Below are 13,347 nucleotides of genomic sequence, written 5' to 3' on the forward strand. Positions count from 1 at the left end.
AAACACTTTTGAAATGGAGATTTATAATTGATAGCAATGTCACAAATTGCTTCTGTGTGGATGCACCAGTACTCAGAAATGTATGCTCAGTTTGATTTTTTTGTTTCATACAAAAATAATGCAAATTAGAAAGTCGGGGACTTAACCATATTGGGGGACAAGATGGCTTCTTAACAGTGTAGACTGATTTGTTGTGAGCGATGTTAAGGTTCCTGATCCTAAAAAAGGACCCTCCCTTTAAAGATCTCCATTTCCACTTCCTGGATTCTCTTTTCAGATTGACAGCCAGCAGTTTCTCCACTGTACTTACATTTGCCAGAGATGGTTGAAAGACTGGATACACAGAGTCTGATGTTAGGCTTACTGATACAGCCTCCATAAAATGACTCCTAATAATCTGGTTTTCAAGCGTGTGCCCATATGCTTACACATCAAGTGTTTCACGTAATTGCAACAGACCAGAAGTTTCACACAGATCACAGAATTCTTTGACAGCTTTGTCTTTTCTGAAAGTCATGTGAAAAAAATGTGTTAAAAATGCAAGTTATGAAAAAACATTCAAGATGTGTTAAGGAAGCAGCTCAGTTGTCAACACAGTTTGCAGAGGCCCTTGAGCAGAGCAGACTGAATATGGAGAGGTTCAGAAATGTAAAGACAGAGCCCACCGTGAGAGTCTATTAAAGAATGTCACCAATAATATTATTAAACTCCACATAATCCAGTGACTTTGGGCCACTAGTGTAATGTTAGGGGTCACTGGTGACCTTGCAAACACGTCAATCTGCAGAACTCTATAAATTATTTACTGGATTGGTCCAAATGTTTTCCTGTATGTGTGTTTCAAGTTTAGCAGTACGGTAGCACATTAGTCGTGCCCTGCAGGAAGACTGTGACCGTGATCCACAGGTGCAGAACACACAGTGGATCACAGCTTAGTGCGTATAGGGATGCATTGCCACAGACTGGTCAGAGTGACTACGCTGACCCCTGTCCACCACATCATGGTATTAATGTTATGACAGGTTGTTGTATGTGGTTCCCATGTGTGTGACTGTGTGTCACAGCTGACCAACAAAGCTAGTGCTGTCACTCGTCAGCAAAGAGGCATCTGGTATTCTATCTGACAAGAAGGAAAGTACAGTAGAATGCATGTGACTGTGTGTAAATACAGTATGTGTATCCTCGGGACTAAATATATATTTGATAACAAACCCTTTTTCTGCTAACTCATTGTGTGCATATTGGCATAGCATTGTATATCTTTCCATATGCTTAGAGTGTATTTGTGTATATACTGTGTTTGTTCTCCAAAATATAACATGCGAAAAATGATGCACTAGTTGGACAGTTGGCTTTTTGCCCAGATCAACTAATTTGTTTCCTCAGATATTACAAATGTCAGGTTGACTGTAGAGCCGGACTTCAGACTAAAAGATTGGATGGACTTGCTCAAAGTAAAGATAAAACTTCTGTCCCACACTGCCAGCCCTCAATACTCCACTTGTAAATGCAGTTATACTTTTTAGCTGGTTTGTGAGACACAGATTGAGAAGAGCAATATGCATATGCTGTATCCTTTCATCGTATAGTCCTAGAATTAACCATTATTCTTCAGCCAACATTTTTATTTTTTTATTGCATTACTATAGATCATTTTCATGGCACCCACTTTGAGTTGTCAAAGCAGGGAAGTGTCTCTGTTCAATTAGGTGTCATGTTAGGGAGTAAGTATTCACAACACGAGTTCTGAAACTGGCTCACTTGTTCATCATTAATGTTTTTTATTCCACTTGAGCTTTTTTATTGTTTTGACAGGTAATAATGTCTGTGGTTAAAAGGCTTTTTTTTTTTTTGTCAGGGAATTTAAATGGTTACACGGTGAATAAATGGTACAAGATGTTAAGGAAGTACAGTATGAGTATGAAGTTTTATTCATTTGTGAGGCTTAAACACTAATTAGCACAACCTGGAAAGAGTCTGGCTCTCCCGTTGGCCAGTAGAAAAAATACAATCGTGCTGAGTGCTTCTCATTATTGCAATTACCAGATACTTTGCCTGCAATTATTTTTTACATAGAGCACTTTTCTGCAATAAGGTACAAAATAAACTAAATAATATGGTGTGCGCTTCATTCTGTGTGCTTTTGACTGCAGGTGTGCTCTGGAACCTGTCATCCTGTGATGCTCTGAAGATGCCAATCATCCAGGACGCCCTAGCTGTTCTGACCAATAGCGTCATCATACCACAGTCTAATTGGGATTCCTCCCCCAATCACCACGACGACCGCAAGCTTCACCTTCATACCTCCCAGGTGCTGCGCAATGCTACAGGCTGCCTCAGGTGAAAGAGCACACAGACAAACACTTGAGACACGCATATACACCAATCAGCCATTAACATTAATACCACCAAGTGCCTTTAATGCTGTGGTGGACAGGAATGCAATGATCAACAGGAGTGAGAACATACAGTGCTTTGCAGCTTGCTGTGTACTGAACTACACAGATCATTCAGAGTGCGCTTGCTGACCAGTGTGCCAGTGCCCTGGCCTGTCCATTATAACATGAAAATCACCTGGAGCTTTTAATGTTGTGGCTGACACCTATAATAGACAATCCCCACAAAGATGTGCACTTTTTTCTGTCTGTGTCTTTTTCCTAATTTCATACCCATTTTGATATTATTATCTCTTTTGACTCTTTACTGCTGTGTTTATAGATGCATATATTCACAAACTTTGAACGGGAGTTTGTTCGGTTATTTCTCTCTCCCTCTCACTCATTCACCCTGTCTCTCTCTCACTAACTTGTGCTTGTAGCCATAGCAACAACTCCTCCACTTGTACAAGTCCTTTGTGTGTCAAGACTTTCTGTTTGGTGCATTGTGCTGATAAAATATGCTCCTCAGATATTGCTAAAGAAATAATGAAGGACAACTTACAGCTGTGTTGATCATGGTGGTCATTTCACTTTTTAGAAGTCAGAAAAGCTCTTTTGTGCAATTAAATTGGACTTATTATGTGAAAAAGTGACATTTTCTAAACTTTGAAGTGGTGCATAAGATGCCAATTAAATATTTTTTGAGTGTACCTGGGTTTGTTAGTAGCGATCTTCAAGCGTAGCACTCTCTTTAAAAAAAAGTCTTTAAAAAAAGAATTCTTTCATTTACATTCAGACCCTTAATTCAAAACTTTTTAGAAGCCCGTTTGGCAACTTCAAGTCTCATTGTGTAATTCTCTACAAGCTTTGCACACCAGGATTTAGACAATGCATCCTATTGTACCTTGCAGATCAGTTAAAGCTCCATCAGACTGGAGGGTGAGTATCTTTCCATGGATGTTCTGTGAGGTTTAAGTCGGATCTCAAGGACAGTCAGAGACTTGCCCTGAAGCCAATATAGCACTGGCTGCATGCTTTGGGTCATTGTAGATCTGAAAGATGAGACATTGCCTCGGCCTCAGAGCGTGATAAACTGCCCACATCCCAGTGTGAGAAGCTTGTAAAGACTTAGACAAGATTTGAAGCTGTAATTGCTGCCAAATTGGTTTCCACTGAACTGGTAAGCAATGCAGGTAAATGTCTAAAAAGTGAAGAGATTTGTGAATACTTTCTGAGGTGGCTGTACAAGCTGTATATTGGGACTGGACCAAAGGGCTTTAAAAGACACATATCCATAGGACTAATACAGTAATTCTGTACTAAAAATGTCTAAAGAACATTGTTTGATCAATTTCCAAGTTCAGCATCAGTACTTACCTGTGTAAAAGACAATACGTAGTACTAATTTAAAAATTAATGCTAATTTTGTACATAGTAAAATCATCTTCAAAAACCCACTTTTGACATTCTTACCATTTGTATAGCATTTGACTTATATGTCATTAGCTCTCAAAGGGAGCTTTAGTCCTTGATCCCATAAACAACATTTGTTCATCCATCAACACACAGACTTTCACTCCACAGATTCTACTCCACAGAGGCCTGAGATGGTTTAGAGGAGAAAAAAAACTCCCTGTCCACTTGGCTGTCTCTCTTTGAGCTGTGTACTCAATCAACCACCAGCAGCCTCAGGATTAAACCTCACCCCACTTGCTTTGCAGTGCTCCCCTCAGTCTGTTTCAAAAGATTATCTCCTGCTATTCAATGTCTCTCAAAGCTGTTTTGAAGATGTTACAAACAGGTTTTACGTATTCACAAAATGCTGTGTGCACGGTGCTACACTGTGTGTGTGTGTGTGTGTGTGCGTGTGTGTTTGCAATTAACATACCAAAGCAAAGGCTCCAGTTGCTCTGGTCATTGTTCCATTTGTATTCACTTTAAACATGAATACTGGCTTGGATAATGTCGGACTCTCCCAGTGAAATTACAAACACTGACCTGCTTGTTTTCACTCAGAATTCTCTGCTTATTGATGAGTCAAATGTAAAACGCCTCACACTGTCTGCAGCTAGATACAGTTTCAACTAATGTTTTTAGAATAAAAGTGCTGATAGTGCTTGTACATTTCTGTACTTGCACTACTGTATTCCATCGTAGAGGATCTACCTTATTTTAAAGTACACCACTTTTGAGTTTTGTTCTTGTTTTTTTACCACAGCTATCCATGCCGGGTGTAATCCTTTGTATCTTGATTGAGGCAGAGATTGAGTCCCGACCACTGCCACAGGGTTCTCGTTGTGCAGCAAACAACAACAGCAGGAGCACAGTGCCCTGTTTTCATTGTTGTTGATTTCACGCCCTTAGTACTGCTTTAATAGGGCCCCCACCACTCTGAACCCCTCTGAGTGCAACAGCCTTTCTGTTGTATTTCTCTTTCCCTTTTCTTTTTTATAACAAAGTGTAAAACAAAGGCCAGATCAGAACATTTCTGAAATCATTTCAATCAAGAGGCGACTCAACATCAGTTTTTATCACGCTCATTCTCCCTCTGCACATGTGTATGACGTGCATCCTTTGATACTGGTAACATGAGCTATAAATTTGAAGTGCTGGCCAATTTGTGTTGTCTCTGTGATGTATAATGTGTATGTTAGCTGTTCTATCTGTGTCGGCTGAAGCTGAAGTGAGGTGAACTGAAGCATAAGGAGCAAGAGCAGTTAAAGAAACTGTTCACAAACTTCTCAACGCAGCCCTGTTCTGCCATCCATTATCAACAATAATATAGAAAGTGAAACATCACTATTTTGCATTTTATTTACCAGTCACAACTTCAGAACATGGAGAAAACACCCAATTAAAAGCTTTCTACAAAGAGAAGAAGGCCAGACTCTCAAACCCCACCTTACAAACATACTGTACATACAAAGTGGCTGAAAGGATGGCGAGGATGAAGAGAGGCATATGGTGCTATGTATAGTTTAGGAGTGTTTCCCAGTTTGGCATCTTCAGACACATTGGAGTTTTTGGATATTGCACATTTGACATAGGCTACAATAGATGCAATTTTATTTTTGTTTGATTGGATTCAAACCTCAGCTGGATCAACAGGTTGTTTTAGGTTGTAGGTTCTTTTATATTCATTATTTGTGCTGACACAGACTTGTGATAGATGTCTGGTCTTTTTCAAAAGTAATGATTTTTTAGTGTTTGTTGCTGCCTGTGTTGAAGCAACCATTTCTGTTTTAATGTTTCATGCATCTGAAATGTGGATTGATTGTGTAGGCTATGCTGTTTTAGTTTCTTTTTGCATGTTTTTTGTAAGGAAGCTTAACTAATTAGAATCTATAGAGATGGTGCTGAAATAGAACACCTCACTGTAATCCCAGTCTCAGTACGTTTCAACTCAGGACTGTCACCTCTGCAATGTGCCGTGTCTGCACACAATAAATGCAATATAGCATAAATAAGTATTCGGAAGGTAAAATGCAGGGTAGTTTCTGTTGTTGTTATAAACCTCTCCGGGTTTTGTTGTCAGCATTCTTAATAGAACAGCACAGGAACTGCCACAGGGGCCTGTAATACAGGACAAGATGATTATACACAGTAACTCAATATCACAAACACCAGTACAAATCTAATTCAGTCCACTAATGGCTTTGCATTTGCAATAAATATTCCACTGTGGAATCTTAGTTTTTTTTGTTTTTTAGTTTTTTTTGTTTTTTTTTTCTTTTTTCCTGAGATGAGTCTTAGTTGGAGTATTGCCACTGTAATTAAGACCAAATTATCAGTGTGCTGGTGGACATTTGACAGTTTTGCCAATTTAATTTCTTAACTACCTAAGGTGTTTATAAGACTATTTTAGTGCGTGTGTATTTTTTTTAAGTTAGCACTAGTGTGTGTGTATTTTTGAAGATGCAGGAGAAGACAAATTATGCTGTCAATACGCAGCTCCAAACTGAAGTTAAACACCAAATTGCAAAAACGTGTTACTGTAAGAAGAAGGACAGAAGAGGAGAGAAGAAGAAGGCTTACAGTTTAGAAGCAGTGAGAGAATGTGGCAGTGGTGAACAATGACAAAGAGACACTAACAAGAGCTCAAAGAAGAGAGCTAAGACACAGAGAGTAATGAAGGTTTTCCCACTGCTCTCCAGGGCGGCTTTCTATCTCACTATCTGCTCTGCAGGGTTAAAGTGACACCAGGCCACAATGTTCAGGTCCTAGCTCAATTTCAGACCTCTCACCTCTCTCATTATCCCTTTGCGGCGTGCTGTGTGTCTCTGAGAAGGTTTATATGCTTTTGTGTACACTTTTGTGTGTCTGCCTGTTCAACATGTAAGCTTGCAAACGGGCATGTACAGTCTTCAAAATTTCTGTCTAGAGATGCAGATACCAAAAATCCACCTGGAGAAAACTACTTTCATGGTGTAGCCAAAAGCAGGAGGAGACAGTGTACAGCATGTGTGGGGTGCAGGAGACAGCATCAAACAGCATCTTTCTGTGCTGCATATATCATTTCATCATGTAGTTACAGAACTTGCTGGTCTATGTTCAGTCGGATTGAACGCTAGAAGCAAACAAAGTGTGTTTGAGCGAAACAGGAAGCAAATGCAACTTGTACTGTTTTCATATGCAGTACATATGAATGAGGAGCCAAGTTTGTGTGAGTCTGGGTGTTATGTTTGTGTCCTGCAATTGTACACGTTTGAATGTTTACGTGTTCCCATTTAAAAAGCAAAGTCATTAAAGTAAATCAGTCTCAGGCATCACTGCCAGCATGGGGCACAGCCAGATGCATATGATAATGGGAATGACCTGCTGTCAGGGCATAAGGTGTTTTCATCATGGCTGTGTGCCAGCTTGTGGCCAATGTGTGTGTTTCCATGTTCAGTATGTGTTTGTGTGTTTATGTTCATGTGTGCTCGTATTAAATGTGGGCCAAGCAGCTAATCATGCTGGTGGAAACATACAGTATGTTGTTTAATCAGGTGTTGGGCTGCAAGGGTCGCTTTCTATTCAAACTACAGTACTCTCACACACACACACACACCCACACACACACACACAGACAGTGTTATCAGGCCAGACACAAAGTCTCCTGCAGAGGGGTTTCCATATCCTCCATTCAAGGGCTGTTTACTTCTCTGCAGGTTGTTGGTTTACAGCCAGAGAGAGAAAGCTACCTGCTGCCTCCACACTGTTTGTGTTTCTGTACTTATCAGACTCACACACTCTCACATCCAGTTTGCTTCTTTTCAGATACCCACAGATGTGGACAAGCAACAGAGTGAGTTATTAAGTAAATGAAGAAGTAGCGCATAGTCACGAATGAGCTTGTTTCCATATTTAGTTTATTGATAACAATTGGTTGGTAGGCATGTGTGTGCCATCTGGTGATGACCCTCTGCTGACGCTGCCCCTCTCTCACACACAAACACACTCATACAAACATCATCAGACACTTGTGCAGAGCCACCACACACCAGCTGCTTGGTGGCTTTGGCCACTCAGTGGTCATTTGTTTCTTGAGCAACATTAGAGAGCCATCTGTCCAAGACTCACTCATGTTCACATCTTCCCTGTGCATGCTGCATGACTCTTCAAGCAACTGAAACTGCTGAAAGTGGCTAACGTGTGATTTACTTGCAATTATTAGATAACTTCCAGAGGTGCACTAAGGATACACTAAGGATGTTCTCATATGAAAAGATGTACTCTGCCCCATCTAGCATCTTTTAACCAATTTAATTAGTGAATACAATTTTCAGCTCTGTTGTGCCTGAAAAATTGCCATGGCAGCTCCTGCAGATACCACGACGCTTGTTAGTAGCGTGTGGATGTGTGGATGCTACCATTGTACTGTATATGCAGTAAGTCACAACAGCCTTAAGAATGTTTCTACTGATATTTTATATGATAACATTGAAACTTACTTCTTTGCGTGTGAGATTACATTAAGTAGAAAGGTCACAGGTTAGAGATTTTCAGATATGATGTTTGACTGGGACAATGACTGTGATTCTTTTAAGATTAGAGGACTAATTAAGGATGCAACCTAAGTTAATTAGATAGATAAAGAGGAGCAGGGTAAGAGAAAGTTGTATTTGTTCTCAACAGCTTCTATATATGATGATGCGTTAAAGTGTTATTTTTTTGCTTTGTTTTATCATTTTGGCAGCAACAGTAGAGAGGAAACTGGAAACAACGAAAGAGAAAATGGCAACAAAAATCCAAAGCCACTGCTGAACTTAAGATGCTGGGATTCCCAGTCAGCATCTTAAACACTAAGCTACAGTGGCACTCCTAAGAAAAGTCCATACTTTAGTCGTTTGCTATAAAAATCTAACTCGCCACATGTCCTAAATCTTATAAACAGTATATCCATGACGCAGTTTCTGTATTAACCAAAGCTACCTGAGACCTGTTTTATGTTTGTAACCTATCATATATCTTTCATGTGTTTTTTATTAGTACATCGATTTGAGCCATGCTTTTGTGGTCCATTCGTGCCCTTATTTTGTTGTTCCCCTGTTTTTCAAAAAAGACACATTTGTGTGTTTCAGTACTTTTAATGCTGATGGCCCAGCAGCACTCCAATAAATATTTTAATTTGTTTTTAATTTGTTTCCTTGAAAGTAGGCTCCTGCCACAGCACTGCCACACCTCTCTCCGTGTTTCCTTCCCAAATTTCCCACGAGAATAAGCCAAATGCTGTTTATCGCACTTCAGGAAGATGGGAAATTACTGAATATTACCATTTAATGGCAAACATTACCATTACTGGACTAGTAGACAATGTATTTTTCACCCCATTCTAGGGTGAAGTCAGTTTGCTTTTTAGCACTTGCACCAATGGCTATTTCCTTTTTTTTTAACTGCAGCTAAAATACCAACAGAATCCCTTTCACAATAGGATGCTTAATCAAGTTCTGTGCCGTTTTGGTAATTATTTAACGATGCAGGGTAATGAGTTTGACGTAATTAATGAGGAGTGACATCAGATAGGTGATAAGTATAAGCGTGTAATGGACTCATTAAATAGTTGAGATTACACGTTAAACTTAAAGTCGTTTACAGACACCATCACTCAGACACACAGGTAATATAAAAACAGCATGTTGCTGTCCCAGCATTTGTTCAGCATTCACACACACACACACACACACACACACAAACATACACACACACCTCGCATACTCATCCTTCATCTTCTTATGAAACTTGCCAGCTGATCGCTGGTCTCTTTCTGAATGATACCCATATACACAGATCATAAGGAAAGTGACTCTTACAAACAAGCTAATATTATCTCAATATTACATGATTCAACACAGGAAGATGTGAAAATACCCGAGGAGACCTTACACCAAGAAAAGAGCTTAGCCGGCTATTTCCTGCATAAGAAATCTTGGCCTCACTTTGTTTGTCTGTAAGTAGCACAGAAGGAAAGGCGTGCTGCAAAAACGCACAATATTTCATGCTTCATTACAGAACCACTAGACTAACAAGCACATGTGCACAGGCCACACTCACGCCCACAGATATAAACACAAGAATGTTCACAAACACAGACATGGCAATGTTCATCTCCAGCCCATGAGACAACAGTGCACAGGCCTTTCCAGAGCTCTTTGTCTAGACTTACAGAAGCCATTAAAAAGTGCATAACAGGCAGCCAATGGACACAACATACTGTATAGTAGTACAACCACAACTTTACCCTAATCCTTCATCCTATACAGATCATTTTGATTGCTCAGCATTTTAAAGGTTTCATAGGAATTTTCTTGACATGTCAGTATCTCACTGTCATAGTAACAAGCTGTAGAAAGACAAAGTTCTCGAATTTGTTGTCAGCACATGACATACATCACACCTGAATAGATTGATGCACTGCTAACAGGATTATTATAGGACTGTTTTGATCCTTTCCAGTCTGAAAAAGCACTTTTCTTGTGGACATGTCAAATTTCACCAACTAATTTATTTCTCATGCATGCATATAAAAATGAAGAACATGTCGCCCAACTCTTCTCTAATGCACCATCCTTTATTCCCTAAATGTTTTTTCCACCTTACTATGATCATTGTGGCATTTTGCAGACTTTTCATTTCTGTTATTTTTGTTGTGTTTTGAATACAATTTGGGCACTATATATAAGGCATGAAGAATTGTGCATTAATAACCCCTGTGCCTGAAGTAAAACTATTTATTTAGCAGTTGTGTCCAACACTTAATATTTTCCAGTCTTGGAAAAACTTTAGATTACAGCGTTTGTATTAGACACTTTAGATTACAGCCTCTGACTTACAGGGTAAGTACACCAAGCTTACTCTGTGCCGTTACTACTGTGTAGTAAAACCGGTGTATCTCCACAGTACCTGGATGGATGCATATTTGTTGTTACTTGATACCAATAAGCAAACTTTGGGGAATAACAGGGTAACAAGATAAGAATACTAAAGAAACTTACAGTGAAAGTATTTTGTAGTTAAGAGGTACTTATTAAAATTGTGAATACTTACAGTGTATCTATGCTGTAAACACAGATAAGAAGAGGGTGAGAGGCTCCACTTTAATTTACAGCCCTCATTTGTTGTATCTACCAACAAAAACAAGTAACAAAGGGGTTTAGATATATTAATTTTTGAGAAAAGAGGCAGCAGTACTAACCCACACCTACCTGAATTGGTTTTTCATTAAATAAAATTAAAGGCAATAGAAATAAAAGCATGATTGCTTTTAATTTGCTCAATTTGCTAAAAAAGAGCTTTTTTACCTTTTGTTATACAGTAGGTAAAACAAATAAGCGCTTTAATTTAAAGTACACAGTAGTTACACCATAACTATATTTACTACAAAATGCTTTATTATAGCTAATATACTGGGAAGAAAAATCTTCTTTAGAAAGGTCTAAAACTGGCCCATAGTGTTCTATCTTTAGCCCCAGACGGGTAAGATAAAAAGTAATGTGGGCTTTAGCTGTGTCTATGTAATCGGTGTCAGAGGAGAAGATTTACAGTAAAGAAACAGGGGCTAATGTTGGTCCATCAGTGGAACTGACCTCATTTTACCAAACGGCCACAGGATTGATCACACTAACTGTACATAAAAGAAGCAACCGCCCTTTCAGGAGCTCACTCTGACTTGACTGTAAACAGCACATTAACGCAGGCGAACACTCCCAGTTTGTCAACGCTCTCTCACTAAAATGGTTATTTTGCATAGCCAGGTTCCCTTGCCTCCACCCACGATAAGGCATCAGATTTTTTTTAAAAATGTGATGGAAATCTCAGCATAAGTCAAAATACTCAGACTAAGCGTTAAAGAAGTAAATAACCCCCCACTCCTACCCTCTCCTTCTCACCAACCCATAGGTTTTCCATCATGCGCTTGTTTTCCTATTAGCATTCAAAGCGAGTAAAAATGACTTGACCTTTTCTTGGAAGCAGGGAGCCATGAACGTAAAGTTTTAATTGAGTTCTTGTGTCTTCCCCTCTCTGTCTTTTTTTCTCTCCTTCTCATCAGTACAATAAATGATTGATCTAATCTCATAGACTAGTGAAACAGCTGTGATTTCTTTATTATCCCATTGTGATGGATGAACTTTTTCATTCATGTTTTTACATGGCCTCTCCATTCACACGTCTACTGTCTGTCTCATCTGTTTTTTTTGTGGGGTTTATATTACATTTCAGCTTTAATTTCGAATAAAATATGTTGTAACTTCTATAAAACATCCATAAGTGTATTGTTAATACTTGATGATTTCTTGCTCTTTGTTTAGCTAGCTGTCTATAATCTGTCTATAGCCGTCTATAATCACATCCACTCAGGAGTAAGGAAGCATAATAGAAGTTCATCGTAGTATAACCACAAATAAAGGTTCAGTATGTAAGAACCAGTAAACAAAAACATGTACATAGCTGTAAAAACATAATGTAATGGTGCAATGATTTTGATGTATTGCAAACATTGATTAGTGTGTTATTGTCTTGCATTTCTCCCTGGACACATTTTTACGAATTACTCACATGAAACCACTTGTGTGTGGAAATCCAATTAGTGGGTTCAGGCTAATACATTGAACGGATTCAGTTTTAGTCAAATGCAGCACAGACATTCATACTGAGATAGTAGTAAGAAAATCATTATCAGCTGTTCATGGTAATGCTTCACAACAGTTGTAGCCCTGCACTGTGGTCACCTGAGGATGTCATAAATAACCTTAAAACCTCTACACACTCCCACTCTACAGCTATCATTATCCTAATAGTGGCAATATTGTGTAATATAACAATTTAAGAGGACATCCCTGTCTACCACCATTATCACTATTGAAATGAATTGCCAAGAACTGATCCTGCTGATGCTGAGGAGAAATACCGAGTAGTTGTTAGTAGTTGTGAGTAGTTGCATAGGCAGGCTCACATATATACCACACAATGCTTGTTATGTCTCCCTAAAGACTATCCACACAGTTTATACTCGCTGGTTTTTATATTTCATTGAATGCTGTTTTTGCTACGTTTGAGGAGCCAGTTGACTGAGGGAAGTTTTGAAGCTGTCTTTGGAAAGTGAACTTCGAGAACTTCCAGGAAAGAAAGCTGTGTCAAGTTTGACTCTGTTCTTAGTACAAACTTGCTTGTTATTTTGTTTCTATAGTGCTAGAAAAATGACAAAAAGCGCAATGTATTTCAAAATGACATAAGTTATCAATTATATTATGTCTTCTTATAGGAAAACTGCAATGCATTTGGGTGCATGATTGTACAACCTAATTCATTATGAGTGTTCATTCATTTATTTATATTAGAGAGTATAAATTAGAGTGGTGGTCAATGTGCTTAGTATAGACTGAATTTGTACTGTGTAGGGGAGGTGCAATATTCGATCTACCTCATGCTACACAGCTTAGTTTAATTTCTATTTTATTGACTCAGGCAAATGAGTCAGTGTCAAACAGAC

General features: G+C 38.8%; 1 protein-coding gene across 5 annotated transcripts in view; it reads left to right on the forward strand.

Annotated features, from left to right (window-relative positions):
* ctnnd2a (catenin (cadherin-associated protein), delta 2a) overlaps positions 1 to 13,347 on the forward strand; it is a 222,725-nt gene that overhangs the window by 170,062 nt on the left and 39,316 nt on the right. For all 5 annotated transcript variants that reach the window (XM_067486635.1, XM_067486633.1, XM_067486632.1 and 2 more), the window contains exon 15: positions 2,154 to 2,340. In XM_067486635.1, coding sequence (XP_067342736.1) covers positions 2,154 to 2,340 — 187 coding nt within the window. The remainder of the gene's footprint in view (positions 1 to 2,153; positions 2,341 to 13,347) is intronic.

Source organism: Channa argus, chromosome 19 (genome assembly GCF_033026475.1).
Source record: "Channa argus isolate prfri chromosome 19, Channa argus male v1.0, whole genome shotgun sequence".
NCBI lineage: Eukaryota > Metazoa > Chordata > Actinopteri > Anabantiformes > Channidae > Channa > Channa argus.